Source organism: Rhamphochromis sp. 'chilingali' (genome assembly GCF_963969265.1).
Source record: "Rhamphochromis sp. 'chilingali' genome assembly, chromosome: 5".
NCBI lineage: Eukaryota > Metazoa > Chordata > Actinopteri > Cichliformes > Cichlidae > Rhamphochromis > Rhamphochromis sp. 'chilingali'.
Window position 1 is genome coordinate 40924221 of NC_137932.1, and position 25735 is coordinate 40949955.

Consider the following 25735-nt stretch of genomic DNA (forward strand, 5'->3'; position numbering starts at 1 on the left):
CAGGTTATAAAGCAATAATGCGTTAATGCCCAGTTTAGCAAAATTGTATCCAGCCTAAATACTGACAGAAGGGAGAATAAAGGGGACACTGCATCACAAAATGGATTCATGAGTCTCATAACTCTAGCCTGCCCTTACAGACATTTAGCTCGTGGATAGATACAGATGAACTCACCCAGCCTGTAGCCTCAAACATTTTGAGGTCCAGCGGGTCCCCAGACAGCTGGCCTTCTATTTTGGTAAGTGAGTGGCATGTGGCCATGCAAGCCACAAACTGGGACTTGACAAGATTTTCCTTGTAGGCATTTTCTTCTGACAGGTGGAAGCTGGAGAGGCAGAAGAAGTGGGCGGTGAAGAGAGATTAAATTATACTCCTTTAACTACATTGTGGGAGTCATAAGAAATTGGGATGATCTGATATCGTCGTGTTGGTGTTGTTCCCACATCATCATAATAAATGTTGTTCCAGGTTCAACATTGCAAGTGACCAATCACCTTCTTGTGACATAACACTTCTGCAAGCCAAGCGATTCGTTCAATTATGAAATTCCAATGTTGCAAGAACAATATGTATAATGCTTACCGTTCATTAAAGAACAGTATCCTGAAGTGCAAAGAATTCAAATCGCTGGATCGGAGGACAGAGGGGGTTTCTCGCAAGTTAAGTACTTTTCTTTTCACGGCTGTTTTTTTTCCGAAGTCGCAACAGTATGACGTCACAACAATGTGATTGGTCACTTGCAATGTTGAACCTGGAACAACATTTATTATGATGATGTGGGAACAACACCAACACGAGGATATCAGATCGTGCAAGAAATTGATTGAGAAATGAGCATTTGCAAGATAAAAACTTTTAATCTATCTGGTAAATAAATGATTAGGCCTTTAAAATTCAGAGCTATTACAATTCAGTTTTCTAACGATAACCTTAGTACTAGAAAAAAGACATATCATCCAGCCACTGCTTATTACAATGCATGATCAGTTTTAGGCATCACTGGGAATCTCAGAGACAAGCAGATTTCTTGGTTTCTGCTCGTATCCAAATTTCTTCTGAGCTGTTTGAAACAACCATGACAGGAACAACACATCCGAGTTGATTAAAAGACTAGTAAATGTCTATGTAATTTAATGTTAACACCCCAGATCCTCAGTGTAATTTGTGCATTTACAGCAACTGTGTCAAACATAAGGTCTGGGAGCCAGAATCAGCCCAGCAAAGACTCCACTCCAGCCCACTGGAAATCTTTGAAAAATGAAATGAAAACTTTATATTTTGTAGTTACTGAATTTTACACATTTATCAGAGTTTTACTGTTCTGACCCATTTAAGATCAAAGTGGGCAGCATGTGGCCCACAATGTAAAATGAGTCTGACATCCCTGATTTAGAGGGATATGAAATGTTACACAGATACACTCCAGTATATTCTAAGCTCTTTTTAACAGTTTATCAGTGGCTGAAATAAATGACACCTTCAGATTTTTAGTTTCTTTAGGCTACAACATGCAGTAAAATAGGCTCACGTTTACTAATTTAGGGCACAGAGCATCTTACCTGCCATTCTCAACCCTCTGGACTCCCCACAGGTCTAACCCATCTTCTGTCAGAGTTCCAGTCTTTAAAGATAAAAGATAATGAAATTCAACTGAATCAACACGGGGTGATCTTTGCTACCAGTTGCTTCTACATATGACATGGCACTAAAATTCTACAGAGTGACTTAAGCACCGTCTTTTACAACTGATAATCTGAATAAATTAGAGACTCACTTTGTCAAAGCACACCAGATTGATCTGGCCGCAGATATTAATTCTCTGTGGGCTGATGCAGAAAATGCCAATACGTTTTAGGCGTCGCTGTGCATACACAATGCCGGCTGTCATAGCGGCTGGCAGCGCTGGTGGTACTGTTATGGTGACAATGTCCAGGGACTCAATGATGATGGTCTTAGCTGGCACCTAACAAACAAAAAACTGCAGATGTTTGCATGTTTGACAACCCTGATTCTCGACAACTCACAAAGAGCCCATGTTCTTCAGTGCTAAGAGATACACAAATGTATGAGAAGACTGTCAGTTTTCTGGAGAACAAAATATTTGTTTCTACTGGCCACAGAGGATGACTCACTCTTAGAACAGCTGCCTCAGGCATTTCAACCAACCCGATTAAATTGTATTGCATTAAAAAGGGAAACCATCTGAAAACGTAATCATCTTACAAGATTTTTTGGAGAAAAAGAAAAACTGAAAGAGGAGACCGATCATTCTCCTTTAACTTTCTGCATTACCTCGTTCATGATACTGAGTACAATGGAGTAAACAAAGCCGATTCCAGCCACAGCCACCAGACACAACAGGAAGAGGTAGGCATCGCGGTACAGCTTGAAGTCGGTGGGTTTGGGATAAAGGATGGAGCGCACCAGCTGGCCTTTAGCTGTGCTGAAACCTGAGTGAAGAAAATGAATTTTTGGTCATTTTTAAGTCTTAGGCCCTTTCTCAATTCTCAAGTACGCGAGTCCGTGCTCGCGTTCTCGGCGAGTCCGGACTTGCCGAGAATGCAAGCACGGACTCGCGATTTGTACAACTGGAACACCAGCGTGCTTGATGATGTCACAGGTCCGGAGTTTTTACTGCCGTCCCCTCTTAATTTAGCTGTGAGTAATATGTTATGAAGCTTAACTTTAATCACAGCCAAACCGGTTTACTCAGGAACAAATAAAACACTGAAATAAACCAAACATTAACATTTAGAAGTGAACGAAGTGACTTATATATCATGTTTAACCTCAGTAGCGAAATCTCTATTAATAAAAATAGTGTACATGTGTGACTTAATAAAAACAAGCAGGTGAGATGTTAGAATGTTTTTATTTTTATTTTAGTGGACACTCAATACAATAGACAGCTGCTGGGGTTTGTTTAACCTGAGTAGCGAAAAGACCGCGGGGGGGTTGAAAACGATGTGCCGGGAGTCCGCTGTTCTCGCCGGCTCTAGTGATCCTCGACCTCGCGGTCTGCTATGGAGCTGGCGGGTCACAGACGTCTCCGAAAACGTCAGACCACGTTTGGAAATATATAATACCGTATTTCCCGGACTACAAAGCGCACCTAAATATTAGCCGCACAAGCTAAAATCAGGGGAAAATCCTGTTTTGTACATACATTAGCCGCACCTGACCAAAAGCCGCAGGTGTTTCAATGTTGACTTATCATATGTAAGAGAATATGCACAAAGGGAATTGTCAGGAAAGAGATGGCTGTTTGGAGACATCACTTTTATTAATATTTTGAAAAACAAGTTATGGGTACATATTTGCACATGTAGTACATAACAATAACCTACAGCACACCAGAACAATAGATTCGGCCTACCTTTTAGGCTCAGGTGCAGTGACACAGCTTTAACAAGAAGAAAAGTCAGTCATTCACCACCATCTTTCTCTTCTTCCTACGCACTAAAACCACCAAAGTCCTCTTCTCCAGTGTCGGATACAAACAGGCTCATGATGGCTTCGTCATCCACTCTTCTTCTCTCCTTCGTTGTCACTTTCAAAACCAAAGAAATCCTCATTGTCAGTGTCAGAGTCGAACAGCCTCAGAAGGGCCGTGGCGGTGTCCTCCTCTTCATCATGCAGCAGTCCAGCCCTTCAAAATCCGTTGGTGATCGTGGATGTTTTCACACTTTTCCACGCTGTCAGAATCCACCGGTGGAGTTGGGCACAACTTGCTTTTTGGGCATAACTTGCAAGTTTATCGCCGCTCATCATCCACGACTCCCGCTGAACGCGTAGCGCTACTTTGAAGTTTGTTTTTCGTGCTACTTCGTACGGCACTACGTTGCCTGGCGGACGGACATGTGACTAACATACCACTCTTGAACCCCGATCCTTCCGCCAGGCAACGTAGTGCCGTACAACAGCGGAACAAACAAAACAAATCGTCTTACGATATGACAAAAATCATGGAAAATCCATAGAAAAGCCGCACCTGACTAAAAGCCGCAGGGTTCAAAGCTTGTGCAAAAAGTAGCGGCTTATAGCCCGACATTTACGGTATCTTGATAAATCGAGCAGATATTTGAAGTTTACACAGCTACATTCTCGCTTGAAAATAACTTAAAAGTTTATTTTGTGACCCAGAAAGAGTAATATTTAAAAGTTTTTAGCCGCGCTCGTCCGCCATTGCTGCGTTTTGGACGAAATGCATTCTGGGTTATTTAGCTGTACCAAGTCCACACAATAATAATAATAATAATAATAATGGATTGGATTTATATAGCGCTTTTCAAGGCACCCAAAGCGCTTTACAATGCCACTATTCATTCACTCTCACATTCACACACTGGTGGAGGCAGCTACAGTTGTAGCCACAGCTGCCCTGGGGCAGACTGACAGAAGCGAGGCTGCCATATCGCGCCATCGGCCCCTCTGGCCAACACCAGTAGGCAAGTAGGGTAAAGTGTCTTGCCCAAGGACACAACGACCAGGACAGAGAGCCCGGGGATCGAACCGGCGACCTTCCGGTTACAGATACGCTTCCCAACCCCCTGAGTCACGGTCGCCCCAATGCATGCGCGATAAAACGGGCGGAGCGAGAACACATCCGGGAATTTTTCGCTTTCTCGGCTTGATGCGTACTTTGAATTGGAACAGTACTTGCTCTCCGACTGATGACGTATCACGAGTACACGAGAACGCAAGTACGCATATTGAGACAGGCCCTTACTTTCTTTCATTCTGTCATTTGAACTGAGGCAAAATGTTCTGACCAAACGGACTTTTATAGATCAAACAGCAAGCTTGTTGTTCTAAATTGACAAACCATTTTATTCCAGCCAACTTTATCAAGCTCCCACTTTGCAGTAAAGTAAAGGATTTCATTAGAGACTATGTCACTAACTTAAACATATGGTAAATGGTAAATGTCCTGTATTTGTATAGTGCTTTACTTAGTCCCTATGGACCCCAAAGCGCTTTACACTACATCCAGTCATTCACCCATTCACACACACATTCACACACTGGTGATGGCAGCTACATTGTAGCCACAGCCACCCTGGGGCGCACTGACAGAGGCGAGGCTGCCGGACACTGGCGCCACCGGGGTCTCTGACCACCACCAGTAGGCAACGGGTGAAGAGTCTTGCCCAAGGACACAACGACCGAGACTGTCGGAGCTCGAACCAGCAACCTTCCGATTACAAGACGAACTGCCAACTCTTGAGCCACGATCGCTCCATATAGGCTAAATCTCACTGTTATACTGTAACAGTACCCCATTTCATTTTAAAAGATCTGGATTATTACAATCACATTAATCATTAAAGCACTTGAATCCAGACCCCCAAACTAACCTGTGCGCACCACTACAGCCTTGACCAGTTCGCCTGTGTAGAAGCGGGTCTGGATTACATTGGTGCCACAGAAGAGTGTGTGTCTCTTATGCTCCTCTGTGTTGTAGGCACTACCAGCCTCCTCCCCCCTGTCCCCTGGCACTGGGTTTGGGAGGTTGGTCTTTGTCACTGGAACGCTCTCACCTAATGAAGATTAAAAGACATTAGCACTGCGTCCAGAAATACATAAGAGGAAAACCAGACTGTTTGGAACTTGCAAAGACATAAAATTTGAAGAAACAAGTCTTTACATGTGCTTCTCTACCAACCTGTAAGCATGCTTTCATTGACGATACAGGTGCCACTGACCAACACGGCGTCACATGGCATGATGGTCCCATTGCTGGGGATGACTATCACGTCACCGGGCACCAGATCAGTAGACAAAATTTCCTCGATATCTGCCAGGAAATATGTGGTAGAAACAAAGTGAGTGAATGTGTGCAATCAGATACAGACATCATACCTAAAACAGGAGAGGTGAGAAATGTATTCCAAGTGTAGACAGTGGACATGATAGGCAACAGGGATGAGGAGATTGTAATAAACCCAAGGCAGACCCGACCACTCGCTCATTCTTTTCAACATATTGTTGTCGTCCTTTACAGACACACACAACAACAACAGTCAGTCAGCACAGAGTTGCAGATGCCGTGCAGGTGTGTCCGCCTCCCCTGCAGCAGCACTGGCAGCAGCCCCGCCACAGAGATATTTTGTGTTTAAGAGCCTCATAGTCTTGTTCAGCACTTCTCTCATTAATAATGCCTCTCTACGCAGCAGTGGAAAAAGCTGAGGCATCATAAGCAGTACCTTACAGCTTATGTGCCCCCACAGCTATGTCTGACAACTCTAAACCCAAGTTCAACCACCCTCCTTTGGACAACTAATGACATGCATTTTGAGATGGTGATGGTATTGTCATCACTTCTGCAAACACAAACAGAACCTTTTGTGCAGAATAACAGACCAAACTGTCCATCCTTATTGTCATATAGACTCTAACGTTGCAGTGTTTCACAGCAGAGGACATTTAGAGGGCAGCCAGTGCAGGGTCTGGCTCGGCATAAATGCAGAAAAATCCCCGTTGTCAGATTTGGATTGGAAATCCCTTTTTGAAACTAGCTGAATATAGAATACCTGATGCATTTTTCCTATGAAAATAATTTTTGAATCTCAAACAAAAGATAAAATCAAAGAAAAAGTTTTACAAACCATTATTGGCTCGGCATACGGACACACGAACAATACTGTGAGCTGCCACCATGTCATGAAGCATGACGTATTGCTGGAGAAAGAGAAGAAAAATAACAATGATTAAAAAACCTTTTTAATTCCCATGAACATCTGTGAATTGCAAGGATGTTTTCATTTGAGTTAGTCAACCATGAGCCAGTAAACCACGTGCATGCGTTGGACTGAAAACGCTAGATTAGATACTCAGTTTAGTCACTGGTATAAATCATAATGGTAGAAGGAAATAAGAAGGGGAAAAAGGTCTTCAACAGGCAGTCGTCTGATTCTGTGGTACTTAATGTAATGTTCCATATAAATGAGTCAGCCTTTGAAGACGTTTATCTGAGACTGAAAACAAAAACAATCGTGGGAACGCCATCAGGCAAAAACACAGCTGGACAAACTGGGCTTAGGCCCCATTGCTAATGAGGTGGGAAAAAAGCAAAAGCTAAGTAAGCCGTCATCATTGTGTTTTGACATAATGATACAATAAGTAAATCTAAGGATACGTTATCAGTGGCTGATATGACATAAATACTTGAATAGTTTAAGTTATTCCAAGGATGCTGAAGATTTTCAAAACAAGTGTTTATATTAGAAAAAAAGAATCAACCTGTTTCTTCTTTCACACATTTGCTGATTAATTCTGTATTAATAGAGCTCTGTGCTAAAATTTAGTTTCATTAAACAAAATCTAAGTATTACAGAAAAACAAAGTGAACTAATTTTCAACCCACTGACTTTAAATTGCTCCTGACAGAAATACGAGTTCAATTCAATCTCATGATGTTGTAGAGCTCACCTTTTTGATGGTGTACAAAGAGGTAGCTATGGATATGACCGACATTAAAACAATGGCCGCAGCATAGTAGTAATACTCATCGGCACTCCACAGGATCACACTGAAGAGTTGGAAGATGTAGAAAGGGTTGAGGACCTGCAGAAGGATTTAGAGAGGAATCGGTATGGCAAGCAAAGAGGTCAAATAAAATAAAACAAAACAAAACAAAGAGAGAAAAACGGAGAAAGATCCAGAAATCACAAGAAAACAGAAATATTTGAAAATGTTGAACCAGTACAATTTCCTTAAATATAAAAAAAAAGAAAAGAAAAATTTTAAACACAGTTTCATTCATAATGCACTGAAATGATTAACAACCTACTTCAGCTAATCGCATTAACATGAAAAAGTAGCAAGACAGCAGTACATAAGCACGACTCTGTTCTGACAGAAGAAAAGGATTTCTGTTCTCAAATTATTATACGTGTGCCACACAATAAACTAATTCACTAATATTTGGTGCAAGGTGTCAATAAACCCACAAGATGAAAAGATGTCTCACACACATTCATGCTGCATACAGAAACTCAAACTTTGCTTTTACCTCTTTGATAAGCAGCTTGAAAACAGAAGGCACTTTCACTGCAATTTCATTCACTCCGAAGAACAGTCTCCTAAAAGACAGGAAGAAAAATTGTATTTAGTTTGTGTGTAAATACCAAAGACTGTGGATATTCCTCCTCCACTGTTCATTAACTCCAGTTACAATATCAGGGCTTATAGTTTTTAACCCCAACAACTGAACAACAACAACTCCTTGCACCTACAGTGCCGTACAAACTTGAGTGACTTTGTCTTTTGATTGAATGTTACCTGTACTCCTGCTGGTTCATAGTCAGGCCTGTGCTGTGCTCCGAGTGGAGGGTGGAGCAGCTGACCTGCAGATCCTCCAGGCCACTGTAATAGGAACATTGGAGGAGATACTTTAATTCCACATAACCGCAACAGCAAAAGCAAAACAAGCATGCAAGTTGCTATAAAATGAAAATCTTCTCCCCCTCAAGTTTTTTTTGTTAGTCAACATACAGAGCAAGAGTCATATATTTACTTGTCATTACTGCTGTGTGCAACCTTTGAAGAGTTTACTTAAGAGGATTCTGCAGTGAAAATTGAAAGTTATATAGTTATAAAAGAATGCTTACGTTAAAACCTCAAAGTTCTGCTTCTCGTCGTTCCAATAATACTTTGTGCTATGAAAGGTAAAGTAGCGAATCTGAGGGGAAAAAAGAGCAAAGGGACCAAAATAAGAGACAGATTTATTTGGCAAAAGTAATCATATTTGTATTGTTGTCCATAAAACAACCCTTCTATGAACTTTGAAAAACGACAGTCACATTCATTTATGTGCTTAGTGCATTTCCAGTTTATACTACAGATTTATGTTGAGACAAGTGTTGTGCCTACCTGCGTGGGCTGGTAGTCTGCAAATTTCCTGATGAGCTCCTGAGCAGGGCTGCCATCGGAGGGATGAATGGTGTGTCCGTTGGCCTGAGGTGGGGAAGCAGAGGAGGAGAAGGGGTAGGAGAGGGAGGAAGGAGAGGAAGGGGAGGAGGGGGAGGTGGTCTGGGTCTCCAGGCTGTGGAAGGGGTTTCTCCCTGGGGCAAGCATCACTCGCACCCTGGCCAGGAACCAGCGCCGGAACTCATCCTAAACCACCCAAACAAAGTTAATCTAGTGAATTTCTGAGAAGCTTCAATAAGTAACAACAAATTTCCCCCTATTAAGTGCAACGTTTATGAGGAGGAACAACATTATTCTATATGTCAGTCTCCATTTTTAGTCACTGGGAAGTGGGGTGAGAGCTCATAACTATATTTCCATTAATATAACGGAAAAATACAGATGTGAAATTTTTTACTAAAATAATAATAATAATTAAAGCTGCAAGCAGCGTTATGAGGGCCCTCGCACCCCGGCACGTCGAGCCACGCCCAACACCTACAACCAGCACGTCCGATCTGATGTCAAATTGATGGAATTCATGCATTTAACCACCAGTAAAGTAAAGTGTGCATGTTAGTCCCCGTAGGGAAATAGTTCCTCTGCATTTAACCCATTCACCCAGTGAAGCAGTGGGCAGCCACCAATGCAGCGCCCGGGAAGCAGTGTGTAGAGACGGTACCTTGCTCAGGGGTACCTCAGGGTAGCGTTCAGTGGAGTCGAACCACCGACCTTCCGATCATGGGGCCACCACTCTACCTACTGAGCTATCCCTGCCCAGCTAACATTTCATCTCATTCGATCATGATTATAGTCGTCCCACTAGGTGGCGCTCTAAACATTACTGACAAATGGCATAACAACAACTATTTCTGAGCTCGAGTCTCATCATGCCTGCGACCTTTGTGTGAGATTGGACATTGTGTTTTTGAGTGACAGCAGATTACTGCTTTTTGGCGAGTGTTTGAAACTCTACGTGCCGCCATGACCACCCCGTTTCCCTCAACGTAAAAAGCTTCGCAATTTAACATCACGAAGGTCTTCAGATTCCACGCACTGCAGATCACGTCAATCTGATGAAAATCTTTGGAGGAGTTCGTCAAAGTACGGAGCCTGAAAAGAGGGGAAAATGTCGCGAAAATTAAGATAAGATAAGATAAGATAAGATAACCTTTATTAGTCCCACACGTGGGAAATTTGTTTTGTCACAGCAGGAAGTGGACAGTGCAAAAGTTATGAGGCAAAAATTAGAATACAATAAGAATAAATACAGTACACAACTGTACAGAATAGAATAAAATAAAATACTATATACAGTAGAATAAAATAAAATAAATATACAATAAGATAAAAATAGAATACAAATACAAATACTATATACAACTGAGTAAAAATACAACGATGACAGAAAGGATTATTGCACTTGGTATTATTGCACATGTGTGGATGTGTGTGTTTGTTCAGTTAAAGTCTTTGTTGTGGAGTCTGACAGCAGTGGGGAGGAAAGACCTGCGAAATCTCTCCGTCCCACACCGTGGGTGCCGCAGTCTCCCACTGAAGGAGCTGCTCAGTGCTGTCACAGTCTGCTGCATGGGGTGGGAGATGTTGTCCAACAGGGATGACAGCTTAGCCGCCGTTCTCCTGTCACTCACCACCTCCACTGGGTCCAGAGGGCATCCTAGAACAGAGCTGGCCCTTCGGATCACCCTGTTCAGTCTCTTCCTGTCCCCAGCAGAGATGCTGCCGCCCCAGCAGACCACGCCATAAAAGATAGCAGAAGCCACAACAGAGTCATAGAAGGTCTTCAGGAGTGGGCCCTCCACTCCAAACGACCTGAGTCTCCGCAGCAGGTACAGCCTGCTCTGCCCTTTCCTGTAGAGGGCGTCTGAGTTATGAGTCCAGTCCAGTCAATTGTTCAGATGAACACCAAGGTACCTGTAGCTGTCCACAGCCTCAATGTCCATACCTTGGATGTTCAGTGGTTGCAGTGGAGAATGCTTGTGCCTGCGGAAGTCTACCACCAGTTCCTTGGTTTTACTGGCGTTGATCTGGAGGTAGTTCAGCTGGCACCAGTCCACAAAGTCTTGGGTCAGACCTCTGTACTCCTTGTCGTCCCCATCAGTGATGAGGCCGACTATTGCAGAGTCATCAGAGAACTTCTGCAGGAAGCACTGGGTGGAATTGTGGGAGAAGTCTGCAGTGTAGATGGTGAAGAGGAACGGAGCCAGAACCGTTCCCTGTGGGGCCCCCGTACTGCAGACGACCCTGTCCGACACACAGCCCTGAGTCCTCACATACTGTGGTCGGTCGGTGAGGTAGTCCAGGATCCAGGTAGTGAGGTGATGGTCCACTCCAGAGTTCACCAGCTTGTCCTTTAGAACCGAGGGAAGAATGGTGTTGAAGGCACTGGAGAAATCAAAGAACATGATTCTCACAGTGCTTCCAGCGGTCTCCAGGTGAGCGAGGGAACGATGTAGGAGGTGAATGACGGCATCATCCGCTCCAATGCCAGGCTGGTAGGCAAACTGAAGTGGGTCCAGTGATGAGCTTATTAGGCGCCGAAGCTGAGCCAGGACCAACCGCTCCAGGGTCTTCATCAGGTGGGATGTCAGAGCCACCGGCCTGTAGCTGTTGAGGTCCTTGGGGCGTGAAGTCTTTGGCACTGGTACAACACAGGAGGTTTTCCAGAGCTGTGGGACTCTTCCCAACCTCAGGCTCAGGTTGAAGAGGTGCTCCATCACCCCACACAGTTGGTCCGCGCAGGACCTGACGACCCTCGAGCTGATGCCATCTGGACCCGCTGCCTTCTTGCCATTAATCCTCCTCAGTTCCCTCCTAACCTGGGTGGTTGAGAGAGACAGGCTGGAGCCTTGTGTTGAGTGTGTATTGGATGCTGTTGTTGGGGGTGGGGGGGAGTGAGCAGGGTGAATAGAGGAGGTGTGAAGTGTCTGAGGTGGAACAGCAGCAGTGGGGGTGGGTGAGTCTGCAGCCGATGTTGCAGACTGCCTCATGGCTGAATCAAATCTGTTGAAGAAATGATTCAGTTCATTTGCCCACCTCACATCCCTCCCAGGCAGAGAGTTCTTAAAATGGTTGACTTTCTGTTGGATTTGGGATATTGCTCCAAGAGACTTTTTTTTACATCTTGATATCTTCTACAAGCTTATCATGTTTCAGACTCATAGATAAAACACAGAGCAGGGGCTGATGATTTGAAATTTTGTAGGGGGTGCTGTGGAGCCATTTTGCGCTATTCAAGGAAAGTGATCACATAACAAAGCATTCATCACATTGGAGGTGTGGGCCAAATTTCAAGACTTTTTAAACTTTCCAAGCCCCTCAAAAGCCACTTCATTGTTAATGGTGAACCGCGCTGCCACCAGGGTGCGCCGTTGAGTTTAAAGTCACAGTTTTCGCACTGAAGCATCATGAGGGACTGATGGTGATATTCACCGCTTTTGAGGTGTCCACGATGAACCTGTGAAAATCAGTACAACAAAGTACACATGACATTTCCTGTTGCCACTAGGTGGCGCGCTGCGTATTCCTGACAATGGGAATTAGGGCTGCTCAATTAATCGAATTTTAATCACGATTACGATCTGGGCTTTCAACGATCATTAAAAATGACTGAGCCGATTATTAGCCCCTCCTTCATTTATCCGCGACACCTTAAAGGCCGGTCCGTGAAAATATTGTCGGGCATAAACCGGTCCGTGGCGCAAAAAAGGTTGGAGACCGCTGATTAAGAGGACCCGAGGGAAGCTCGGAAAGCTAAGCAGAAGTTATTTGGAGAGTGACTGCCGTTGGTTGAAAAGAGAGTTTTAAAAAAAAAAAACTTCAGTGGTGTTGCACACTATTTTATATTATTTTTTTAAAGTCATTGTTAACCCTTTAAAGCCGGTCAGAGCAGCACGCTCCGTTTTGCGTAACTATTTTTAAATCCCTGTAGAACCGGAACCGTGTAAGCTAGCGCAATAATTTGTTTTGCATATGAAACCGGAGGAGTTGTACTTACATCTGATGCCATCAGCTTGTCCTCGGTCACGGTTTCCTTCCACATATAGCTTTGCAAAAATTGCATAAAAAGCGCTTGCAGGAACAAAAACATAATATTCCAGAAACACGCTTTGCCGTTCCTATCAGCTGTTCGTAACACTTCCCACAGTGAAATGATGCACATGCTGTTTTCTTTGCAAATTTGCATCATAGGATTGTTTTTTGTTTTTCCTGCAGTATATAAAAATTGCTGTATCTCCAAAATAAAACTATGAAGACACTCAAAATAAATTTCCTGTGGTGGGAAACTATTTTTTGCAACTTTATTGTATTTAAAGTTTTGAGGGATAAACCTCTTAAATTTCTCCAAGTAGAAATATATGTAAACAAAACAAAAGCAATTTTCAATTTTTTTTGTAGTTTATTGCACTTTTTTGCAATTTATGTAATTACTATGGACTTAATGCATACATATTATTAAAATATGGGCTATAACAGTTGTATTGATGTATAGCAACTTGAAATGCTCCCACAAATGGCACTACAGCATGTAAAAAAAAATAATATAAGCTCTGGTGGACTTGGTTCTATAGTAGGTCTTAAAGGGTTAAATAAATATCGTCAAATAATCGAGATCTCAATTTCAGTGAAAATAATCGTGATTATCATTTTTGCCATAATCGAGCAGCCCTAATGGGAATATCAATCTATTCAGGGCAGGTATGACATCATGTCTGGTACTGATCAGACTGGATTTCATTGAGTTATACTAATTTGTTTCTTCGTGGTGAGACATCAAAGTTCGCCATGCTCTCGGGGTCACACCCTTTCGCGAAAACTCACAGTTTTCACTGTAACCCAAGACCAACTCCTTAAGGCTTTCCAGGAGAAATTTGAGGCTGCAGATGTCACCCATCACTATACTGTACCCCAAAGTGTAAAACATGACATTTCCTGTTCCCACTAGGTGGCGCTGTCCTTGATGTCAAATGTGGCAGTTGAAATATGTTCAGGGGTGGAGGCTCATATGTGTGCTCTTTGGTCCAGATCGGACAATGTATGACAGAATGAGAGGCTATAAGATTTTCATGGCGAGTCATCGAAATTCGCCGTGGCGCCACGGCCTCACCGTATCACGAAAATTCAAAAGCTCCACAATTTAACATGGCCCAGGTGTGTAGTTGACACTGACCAAAGATGAAGCTTATACGACCAAATCCCAAGGAGGAGTTCGAAAAAGTTCGAGGCATGGAAATGGCAAAATTAGAGCCAAAATGTCACCTTCACGTCCAAATGCCGGACTTCCTGTTGGGTTTGCGTCAATGTGCCCACAGACTTCTTTTTGTTCGTCTTGGCATGGTAACACAGGTGTGTCAAATTTCATACATGTAGCTGAAATGATGTGGTCGTAGGGCTGCATTTAACAAGGCATAGGTGGCGCTGTAGAGCCATTTCCCAGTGCTCATATGTAAAACCATTAAAATACAAAATTTTTCACCAGACCTGGCATGTGTGCAAAATTTCATGAGTTTTTGAGCATGTTTAGGCCCTCAAAAAGGCCCTTGTTTTGCCTGAATAATAATAATAATAAGAAGAAGAAACGGAGCAGATACAAAAGGGCCTTCGCACTTTTAGTGCTCGGGCTCTAATAATAATGTAGACAGACAGAAATCAACAAAAAAAACAACAAAGAAAAAGCCCACAACTGTGTTTGCACATATTAAAATTAAATGTTAATTATTATTATTATTATTTACTAGTCTTCAAAATAGTTACTTCTATTTACGTCTTTACCATTTTTTTCATGAATTGGCAACACCAAATAATAAATAAAAAAGAAGCCAAAATTGTTTTAATATGTTTTGATTAGTTTGTTGATAAAATGTTTAATCTCTAAAATCCACCACTTCCTTTCACAATTTCTTGATTAGATTTTTTCCAACCAAATATTAAAAACCCATTTAATACGAAGAAAGAGAGAAAAAAATAGAAAAACTTATTTTCTAAGTAAATAATTTTCTCTTTTTTGAATAATAATGACTCACTGCTGCTTTACTTGCTACCCACCGTGGAGCGCAGCAACACCACTTTGGCCTCACGGGCTGTGGTACGAGTGCAGGTGGACTTGACGCACCATTCTGGCATCCAGTAGAGCACCAGGAGAAGGAAGCCCCCTGTACACAGCACCCCGAGGCCCACCAGGGCCAGCCGCCAACGACACAGACGGTAGCCCTGCAGCTCCTTAACAAAAAAAAAAAAGAGAAAACAGGAGCACAGTATGGCACGTTAGGTAACACAGTATGTAACTTTCTGGTAGTCCCACAGGAGTTAGCAGTGAAGACAAAGTAAGCGTAGCGGTCATCACTGTAGACTGGACCGCAGGTCGGGTCGAGCAGCGTGAGCTCACTGGGGTTCAGGCTGGGAACAGACTCCAGTTTCACAGCCAGGGTGGTTATGGTACCATTAGGGAAACACTCAGTAAGCAGTGAGAAGAAATTGCAAGCCATCAAGAAGTCACTGATGGGCACATTAGATTCTGGATCCTTCAGGATCACGTCAATTCTGGTATTTTTTCAATATGCGTATATGTGAAATGAAAAATACCATCTCCTCCTCTTCCCCCTTGTTGACAATCTTGAGGTCTTCCTTCTCCATGCTGCAGAACAGTTTGCCAAGCCCCTTCCTTAGTCACTGCAAACAGATCAGACAAAATGTCAACGGTGAACAGTGCGGGAAACATTTAATGCTGGGCTTACACTGTGCGATTTTTTGGCCCATTTTGAGCAGATTTTTGAGTCGTGCGACCGTTTTGGCGATCGGCCCGATTTTGGCCTTCATCGTGCGTCGTGCATCGTGTAGTATACGTGGGGTAACGAGACGCGATTAACACCTCACGACCAGCTCCCGATCATCAATCGCTTGGTCGTTTGAAATCCTCGCGACCGTCGTGAGGGTGTCACCGCAGTTTCTCACACTGCGCACGCGCAAACACAAATGTCAGCGAAAAAGACGGCGCAGCACGGCAGTGCAGCGTGTGATCTGGACACAAGCGACGGAGGCACAACTTGTAGAACTATGGTAAGCTGATCCGAGCCTTTTCGATGTGGCCTCACAAAATTATCACGACCACAACAACCGTGAAAATAGTTGGATCTACATTGCTGCTCAATCACAGCTGCCTGATCAATGTTTTTAGCAATTTAGCAAAGTTGATGGCGGTGGTGTGCGTGTCTGTGTGTGAAAGAGAGAGGGAGAGCGAGCGACAGAATTTCTGTTATAACCTTCATTTTATGGATGCACAGTGTGAGCACTCGGGTCGCATCAGAGCATCGGGCCGTATAGTGTGAGACCCTGCATCGTGACCTATGAACTTCTAACCCCTGCGAGTCAATCGTACAGTTTGAGCAGGAGCTGAATCGCGCGACTGAAAAAAAAAAAAATCACACAGTCTCTGCCCAGCTTAAGCTTCACAGCAGGCTTTGAAACCGAGAGCTCAACAGCACAGTGTCGGAACAAGTCACAAGATAACACCACATTATTTGTTTAAATTAAAGATTGATTAATCAAAGCCCTGTAAAGTGCTTAACAATGTCAAATGTCAAAGACAAATGTCAAAAGCAAATTACAACTTTGGAAAGCAAGTTTCTGTCTTTTTAATCAATATTCTTAACGCAATCTTCTTGACTGAAGTGACCAGGGATTTTGTATTTAAGCTCCACGTGGCAGGTCGGATATTGCTTAGGAAGGAAGCTGATTTTCTGCATCATTCACAAGATCAAAAAAACATTTACCAGCACTCAAAGTATGCACTTTAAGCCAAAGAGGTTTGGACCAGTGGAAGTAACGGCAACTACAGGAGGGTTTTAATCTATAACACATATAGTCACACATATAATCTATAGAATATATATTTTTAGCTAGCATATCATACACATGTTATACTTGCTAACCCTGCGAGCATGCTATATATTTAATTTTTAGATTTCTTGAAAGAAATCTCACTTGTGGATTTTTTTCCCCCCAATAAAGTTTGAAGTGACAAATCCTCACCCCCCACCTCCCTCTTCACCCACGACTGCAGACCTGCTGATGGTTCCAACACCATCATTAAGTTTGCAGATGACACCACGGTGATTGGCCTCATCAGTGACAACGATGAGGCCGCCTACAGGGAGGAGGTGGATCGTCTGGCTGAGTGGTGCGACAGAAACAACCTGCTGCTTAACACCGAGAAGACCAAGGAGCTCATCGTGGACTACAGGAGGAATGCTGATCCACATCCACCCATCCACATTAAGGGGACGGCTGTGGAGCGTGTGAGCAGCTTCAAGTTCCTGGGAGTCCACATCTCCGAGGATCTCACCTGGACGACCAACTGCTCCAAGCTGGTCAAGAAGGCTCACCAGCGCCTCTTCTTCTTGAGGACTCTGAGGAAGAACCACCTGTCCTCAGACATCCTGGTGAACTTCTATCGCTGCACCATCGAGAGCATCCTGACCAACTGTATAACAGTCTGGTACGGGAACTGCTCTGCCTCGGACCGGAAGGCGTTGCAGAGGGTCGTGAAAACTGCCCAGCGCATTGCCAGAGCACCACTTCCTGTCATAAAGGACATCTACAGGAAGCGGTGTCTGAAAAGGGCTGGGAAAATCATCAAAGACCCCAGTCACCCATCACATGGACTCTTCACCCTCCTGCCCTCTGGGAGGCGCTACAGGAGCCTCCGGACTAAGACCACCAGGTACCGGAACAGCTTCTTCCCCACAGCTGTCAGACTCCTGAACTCTGCCTCCTGACATCTGACCCACGTTAAACTCACGGACTGGACATACACACACACACAATGGACAACTGTACCCTCAAACACAATAATAACATGGACTGAACCACCACTCACAACCACTAGCACTTTATATAGCCTCTTAACTGCACTACTGTATAGTTCTGTGTAAATAATCATACGATAATTTTTAATTCTATAACTGTTCGCAACTTGCATAGTTCCCATTTCTGTATAAGTGTATATCTCATATTTCTGTAAAGTTCATTATTTCATATTCTGTATAGTTTTTTTCATATATATATCCTATTCATAGCTTGTACTCACAACAGCCTGTACATACTTATAGTTATAGCATATTCATAACATACTTCATACCGTGTACATTATAACATACCGTAATAGACCCATTTCTGTAATATACTTACATATCTATATTATTGCTAATATATATTGTAATATATCTATATCATGGCTAAAGCACTTCTGGATGGATGCAAACTACATGTCGTTGCCCTGTACCTGTGACATGTGCAATGACAATAAAGTTGAATTCTATTCTATTCTATTCTTTTCTGGCTGCCACTTCAAACAATACTGTCTTTATTTCTGTGGCTCTCTCTTATTATGAATCACTTTGTGGCAGAATACACTTTAGACAAATGTAAATGAAAGCATCGCCGTATGCCAATTGTAAACTGCAGGCATGTGCCAGTCAGTTTAGAATAGTTCCCATTAACTAATGTCACTTGGTAAGGATAAAATTGGAATAAAATATAAATTAAAACATTATGGACATAAAGTTAAGAACATGTCTATGGATACATTAGTGAACCGTTTTGTTTTTCCTATCTCTGTCCACATACAGTCGTGCAGCATTTACATTGGGTTAAAGAGATTTTAGCAAATTATACAAATTCAGATGTAGACTGTAGCACACAAAACATGGCCCAGCAGCAATGAACAGCACTTCCCAAAAAGCTGCTCAACCTTAGTACACCTGAGACTATCTCTTAAGTCAATACACCCACACAGTCTGAATGACTCATCAAACTCATGCATTACTCCAGTCCATATCAAACTTGTTGCTCCATTCCTCTCTCAATTCCCAAGAGGACTACACATCCCGTACAGAAGGAAAATTGCCAGTGTGTTTGGACGTGCATGTGAATTTTGCTGTATTATCCACTGAACAATCTTTGTCAAATGATTCCTAAGGTGCTTGTAAACACAAGTTAGGCTATAGACAGTTTCACTTTTTACTTAAAACCCCAGCAAACCGTCACTAAGTAATATTACAGACAGTTGATCAGGTTCACTCCAGAGGGGCTAAATGGGGCTACTTGGGGAAACATGGCACACAAAGATGCAAATTAATGTTTCAAGAAGTAAGGCCCAGACATTAAAACAGTGCCGCATTTGACCATTTCTACATTACACAAAAGACAAGAGAAAGTAAAAAAGAAATCTGAGAAATCAGAGAATCCAGCTTCTCTGATTACATCAGGCACCACTGGTGGGGTGTGGAGTAACTGAAGGTGTAGCTCTGAAAGTCAAGAAAAACAAGTCAAGAAAAACCAAGGAGTGCTTGACCTTTACCTTCCACTGTGCTAGCCTTATACAGGTCAGTATAGACAGGAGTCAAAGTTAACTGAAGTTAGACTCAGGTTACAAGCCTGAATATTAAATAGCAAAATACATCAGTACACACAAAGATAAGCAAATCCAACGAGGTATTAAGTCAGGCAAATGGTTAGGATACCCTCTCTGACAGCAATTATCACTGGAGAGTTCTGGTATGATATGTCAAGACAGAGTGCCAATAGGGCCACCCTTCTACTGCATCCAACGCCCTGTATAACCCAATTATCCTATATCACTGCCTCGCACACTCAGATCTTATCTTGCCTGCTGCACCCGGGTGGACTTTTTCTCTGGCATACTGCGGGATATTTTGCTTAGGACCAAGCCCTTCCTTGTATTTTTCAATAGCAGCCCCCCTAGCCAGCGCTCAGCGGTGGCTGCATAACAACAAGAACATTCCCTCCTAAATTTCTGCTATAACTGGAAATGCCAACCCAAGTACATCATGGACACAAGCACCCACATGACTGTCCAGAAATGCATTGGGAAGGCACAAGCACAACCCGATTGCATTACAGAAACATTTAAGCTAAAGGGACTGGACTGATAAACACACACACACACACACACACACACACACACACACACACACACACAAATCACTCAGCTTAACTCAACTACTCAAAACATTGAGACTGGACTGACTAATCAACACAAGCGCAAACACACTGACCTACACCACCAAACTATCGTACACACCAACCTGTAAATGCTCTTTTGCACAATATTATTACTGGACTTTTTGCACTAACTTCTTTACTTCCTAATTTTTGCTGCTACACTAAGGAATGTTTACTGTTCCTCCACTACCTCAACTCATCATCACAAAACCTTATTATTATGTTACGTTGTGTTTTTTTCCTCACACTGTCACTTTGTTGCTCTTGTTCGCACATTTGCACGTGCACTTTGTTGTCTGCTGTCTGTTAACAAAAAAAAAAAAGTCTTCTTTAGATAGTTAGATTTTGTTAATTTATGTTGTCATTTATGTTAGGTCAGTCTGTCTTGTCTCTGCTAGCCAGCTAACTAGGCCTCTTAGTTAGCTAGTTTAGTGTTTTCTGTTAATTTATGTTGTAAATTTATGTTGCATGTACCACCTTGGTCCTGGAGGAACGTTGTTTCGCTTCACTGTGTACTAACTGTATATGGTTGAAGTGACAATAAAGCCGACTTGACTTGACTTGAAAAAGCTCAGGTAATTAGTTCCAGTGATTACCATGGACCAAATGGATTTAAATTTATTAACGGGAATCATTTCATCTTATTTTAAAGATTCTCCCACATACAGCTTAATAATTACAAGCCATTTTTCCCATTTCAGTATTAACATCCTTCTCTTCAAGGACCAAACAGTCTTGGGATCTGGTGTAGGTGAAGATGTATACAGTGGGGAAAAAAAATACTCATGAGACACCCAGAAAATTTGCCAAGACAAAGTTTGAAATAAATGGAAAAAAGAAATTAATGCGACAATAGTTAGCATCAAGGAGGATTTATAGGCAGAAAGCATGCTTGGCAATCTTTCCATAAAACTATTTATGGAAATGGAATGCATTAAAACTATTTAATGCATTTAGCTTGACAACAATTTAAGGTTAATCAAAGATTTTTGTACATAAAACTCTGGTAACAGAGAGTGGTGTTATATGCTTTGGACCGTTAAAGGTTACACCTGAGTCATTAACTATTTTGTATTAAAGTGGTACTACAATAGAACCCTGTGGCACACCTCTGTTGACACTAATGAGGCTGGACTGTAAGCCATCAGACCCCACAGCTTGTATAACACAGCTGAGACAATTTGCCACCAAAACAAAAAAAAGATGCCTCATAAGACAGTCACGATAAAGAGTATCAAAAGCCTTAGATCAATGACTAAATATAATCAGGTACTGTTTTGTACCCCAAACAGAAGAATGACAAATAAATGACACATTTTAAAATAGAGTACTATGTTAAAAATGACCTCAATGACATAACATGACACTAGGGCTGCTCAATTAATCGAATTTTAATCACGATTACGATCTGGGCTTTCAACGATCATTAAAAATGACTGAGCCGATTATTAGCCCCTCCCTCGTGCTTTACTCTCGCGCTGCTCCGTGTGGCAAATCGAGCGCACCTCTCTGCATTTCGAACACGCGTCACAACAATTAAGAGGACCCGAGGGAAGCTCGGAAAGCTATGCAGAAGTTATTTGGAGAGGAGAGTGACTGCCGTTGGTTGAAAAGAGAGGTAAAAAAAAAACAAAAAAAAAACTTCAGTGGTGTGGAAACATTATGGGTTCGCGGAGTCAGACGTGGATCAAGTAGACATAGTGTGTAAACTTTGCTACGGTGTCATAGCATAGCTGCACCACAGAGCAACACTGCAAAGTTCACTAAAAGTAGATGTTTACATTTTTCATTTATTTTTTATATTGCAAACATTTGCACTATTACCAGTATTTGCACACTATTTTATATTATTTTTTAAAGTCTTTATTCAATACATTGTTATTGTTAACCCTTTAAATCCCTGTAGAACCGGAACCGTGTAAGCTAGCGCAATAATTTGTTTTGCATATGAAACCGGAGGAGTTGTACTTACATCTTATGCCATCAGCTTGTCCTCGGTCACGGTTTCCTTCCACATAAAGCTTTGCAAAAATTGCATATAAAGCGCTTGCAGGAACAAAAACATAATATTCCAGAAACACGCTTTGCCGTTCCTATCAGCTGTTCGTAACACTTCCCACAATGAAAAAGACGTCAACGCGAACTATCGCATGTCCGCCATTTCCTGTCCGAAACCGGAAGTGACGTCATTTTCGTGGAAAATGTAGTTTTTTACTTGTAGGCCTTAAAAGCCTATACTGGTGATTTTATAAGTCATGTTTGACTCTATACTTTTCTGAATAGTTTCTGGGATGCTTGGAACTCGAATTGCACTGCTGGAAATAGTTTATTTTGATGCACATGCTGTTTTCTTTGCAAATTTGCATCATAAGATTGTTTTTTGTTTTTCCTGCAGTATATAAAAATTGCTGTATCTCCAAAATAAAACTATGAAGACACTCAAAATAAATTTCCTGTGGTGGGAAACTATTTTTTGCAACTTTTTTGTATTTAAAGTTTTGAGGGATAAACCTCTTAAATTTCCCCAAGTAGAAATATATGTAAAAAACAAAACAAAAACGATTTTCAATTTTTTTGTAGTTTATTGCACATTTTTGCAATTAATGTAATTACTATGGACTTAATGCATACATATTATTAAAATATGGGCTATAACAGTTGTATTGATGTATAGCAACTTGAAATGCTCCCAAAAATGGCACTACAACATGTAAAAAAAATAATATAAGCTCTGGCGGACTTGGTTCTATGGTAGGTCTTAAAGGGTTAAATAAATATCGTCAAATAATCGAGATCTCAATTTCAGTGAAAATAATCGTGATTATCATTTTTGCCATAATCGAGCAGCCCTACATGACACAACATCCAAATATAAATTGCAGCTAAAAAGGATTACAGAGTATCAAGTTTATGTGGTTACTGAAACCAAGACTGTTACGTAGTCTATCCAGATAACAGAGGGTGGTGACCTCTAATTACAGGTTCCAAACAGACAACAGCAGTTGAAACCTTACCAGACTTATGACCCCATTTATGATTCAAGTACCACTATGTGACAACTTAACTGAAGCTAAGAAAAAGTCGAGTCAAATTTTTTTTCCTATCTGCCAGGTTAGGAATGGTTACAAAGTAAATAAATAAGGTGTATGGAAATATTGCAACATAATAAGAAAATTGGGTATGGTTAAAAGTTTGCTAAAATGCCGTAACAATAGAACATTTTGCATCATAACAGAGAGAAGAAAAATATAGTATTCGTTGTTGCCTTCCTTTTACTTAATTCATGAAGTAAAACAGCAGCTGGCCATCATATTTGCTGTGCAATTGACCCCTTGGGGATTAATCAGAATCAGAATACTTTATTGATCCCTAGGGGAAATTATTAACACTTTGCTTGTCTGGTAATTAAAATGAAGATTTTTTTCAGATATGTGGATAAATTAGATATTGAAAACCACAAACAGTTGAACATAACTAAATTACTGCTTAACGTGAATGTTCAACTGACTAATATTAAAGCATGCCTCGGCAGATTTCAGCAACATAACTGAGTGAGTATATCACAAGTCTTTTAACAAAATTATGTTTTTTGAAGGTTTCTGTGCACCTACCTTGAGAGCCAGGGACAAAATGCCCCAGGCGGTCCTCTTCCCCACAGTTAGCTTGCTCTCTAACCACACTAACCTGGAACCCTGGATGGAAAAATCCAAGAGAAAAAAAACATTAAAAATTACATCACACAATCTACATTACAATTGATTTCCAAATATTCTGAGTCTTAGGTAGGTTGAAGGTTAACTGAGGATACACATTTACAAACCAATATTACCAAATAGCCAAAACTGTTCAGAGTTTCTCCTTAATTGTCACTTCATCAAGATACAGAAAGATTGCTTCAGAATTTGATTGTAGTTGATCATTTGATTTGGTCCTATTGCCACCTTTTCCAACAACACTTCAATTCTTCTTCTTCTTCTTTTTTTTTTAAAGTTAAGTATCTAAAGAATTAAATAAATAAATAAATAAAAATGGGTTAAATGTGAGTTTAGTCCAAAACCTAAACTGGCACCACTGTGGAATAAGAAGTCTGTTCATATAAGATGGATCTGTTGGGTTTCAAAACTTAAGTTATTCATTACGATGTTGTACCTATCTTAATAAAAGCTTTTGACCTATTTTACACCTGAAATTATTAAAAGATTTACTGTGTGACAAACTGTTCATTTGGTTTTGTTATTTATTCATTACTGAGAATATACAAGCATGTTGTGGCCTCCAAACTAAATGTTGAGGATGAAACAGGTTCCAGTTTTACATCTTCCCAGGGACTTCAGAATCTCAGTACTTCAGGTGCCAAGATGATAAGAAATTGTTTCCACTTCACTCCAAAGTTTAGAATTACACCAGCCAATTGCTCAGCAGATAAGGTATGCCTCCTGCTTTGAATACAAGAGTGACAGGAGGAACTAGTATTCACACTGGAACACTGAGGACCTTGTGTGAGGCCTCCAGGAGCCAACATGACTTCACAGATATTTATAGATCGCTTGAGCCCAGCCTAAGGCCACATTGTTGTCTCTTATCTAATCAAATAAGAGACAACAATGTGGCCTTAGACTAATCAATCTGCCATTAATAAGCAATGTTTGCTTGGGGAAAAAATAAAACATTAAGCAGCTGTTGATCTTTTTTCCCCAAACAAGAGAAAACATTGCAATCATCCGAGTTCCTGCAAAAACTCTGTAAGATGAAAAAAAAAATCCACTTAATATAAATTTATAAAACCTCAGAGGCTCAATCATGAACACCTATTTGAGTCCTAAAGCATCTATGATCCTGTACAGCTTTTACACAGCCCAGTGCCTTATATAACCACAATATTGTCAGCATGTATTTGATTGCGGAGTTTATGGCTTTAATATACAAACAATCATTAAAGTCAGCAAGTGGAACATTACATATGGCCAGTATGGAAACAAATTCTACCAAAGTGGGCTACCAATGTTTCTGGATTTTTATTCTGTGAAATATTTTTTAGTTACTGTACCAACTACAAAAATTGTTAGAAAACACTAAAATATGTCATCAAATTCTTTGATGCAAGTATATCCACTTACATAAAATTTACACGGCATACAAGAAGCGTCCAGAGAACCGTTCTTGTTCTCCATTCTTTTCTTTTTTTAACAATAACAAATGATTAGCGGTCAAAGATTCACTTAGCATGTGGGATTTAATTAAAAATACTGCTTGCACATAATGCTCGGGCACTTTGTAGATTTTTATCTTAGCAAAGAGACAAATAAATAATGAGAGTAGACATATACTCCTTTCCCTTTCTGTCCTGTTCTACAACACACAAGACAAAAAGGAAAAAGTGAACAATGAGCCATGACCTAATGACATAAGTCTATAATTCATGGAAGCATTTGGAGGAAAAAGTGTTTTGTTGCCATCATACTCTGAACTCAATGCGCTTTCTTTATCACTTCCCCTCCTACTCATTGGGTATTAAAGCCAAACTATGTTTCCCATCATGAGCCAGTCATGTTGTTTATCATTATAGCTTCTGGGTTCACTTTAAAAAAATAAATAAATAAAATCTTTTAACTACCTGCCCTTCCTCGCCTGTGTAGACTAAAAAGAGTTCCTGAGACAGCCTTCAAAGTTCTCCACCACATAACATAAGTTTATAAATAACTGAATACAATTTTAACTTGCTTGTTTTACCTAAAATGTATGTTCCATTCATGCACATAGAGCATCTACTGCATCCTTTTG

At 41.3% G+C, this 25735-nt stretch overlaps 1 protein-coding gene across 3 annotated transcripts in view; it reads right to left on the reverse strand.

Annotated features, from left to right (window-relative positions):
* The window catches only part of atp13a3 (ATPase 13A3), a 46104-nt gene that overhangs the window by 13198 nt on the left and 7171 nt on the right, over positions 1 to 25735 (reverse strand). For all 3 annotated transcript variants that reach the window (XM_080883071.1, XM_080883069.1, XM_080883070.1), the window contains 15 exons: positions 23566 to 23646; positions 15515 to 15601; positions 14978 to 15151; positions 8876 to 9118; positions 8614 to 8684; positions 8285 to 8368; positions 8016 to 8085; positions 7433 to 7567; positions 6610 to 6682; positions 5667 to 5798; positions 5359 to 5541; positions 2294 to 2451; positions 1776 to 1964; positions 1561 to 1622; positions 176 to 326 (listed from right to left, as the gene is read on the reverse strand). In XM_080883071.1, coding sequence (XP_080739197.1) covers positions 176 to 326; positions 1561 to 1622; positions 1776 to 1964; positions 2294 to 2451; positions 5359 to 5541; positions 5667 to 5798; positions 6610 to 6682; positions 7433 to 7567; positions 8016 to 8085; positions 8285 to 8368; positions 8614 to 8684; positions 8876 to 9118; positions 14978 to 15151; positions 15515 to 15565 — 1776 coding nt within the window. In that variant the 5' untranslated portion in view covers positions 15566 to 15601; positions 23566 to 23646. The remainder of the gene's footprint in view (positions 1 to 175; positions 327 to 1560; positions 1623 to 1775; positions 1965 to 2293; positions 2452 to 5358; positions 5542 to 5666; positions 5799 to 6609; positions 6683 to 7432; positions 7568 to 8015; positions 8086 to 8284; positions 8369 to 8613; positions 8685 to 8875; positions 9119 to 14977; positions 15152 to 15514; positions 15602 to 23565; positions 23647 to 25735) is intronic.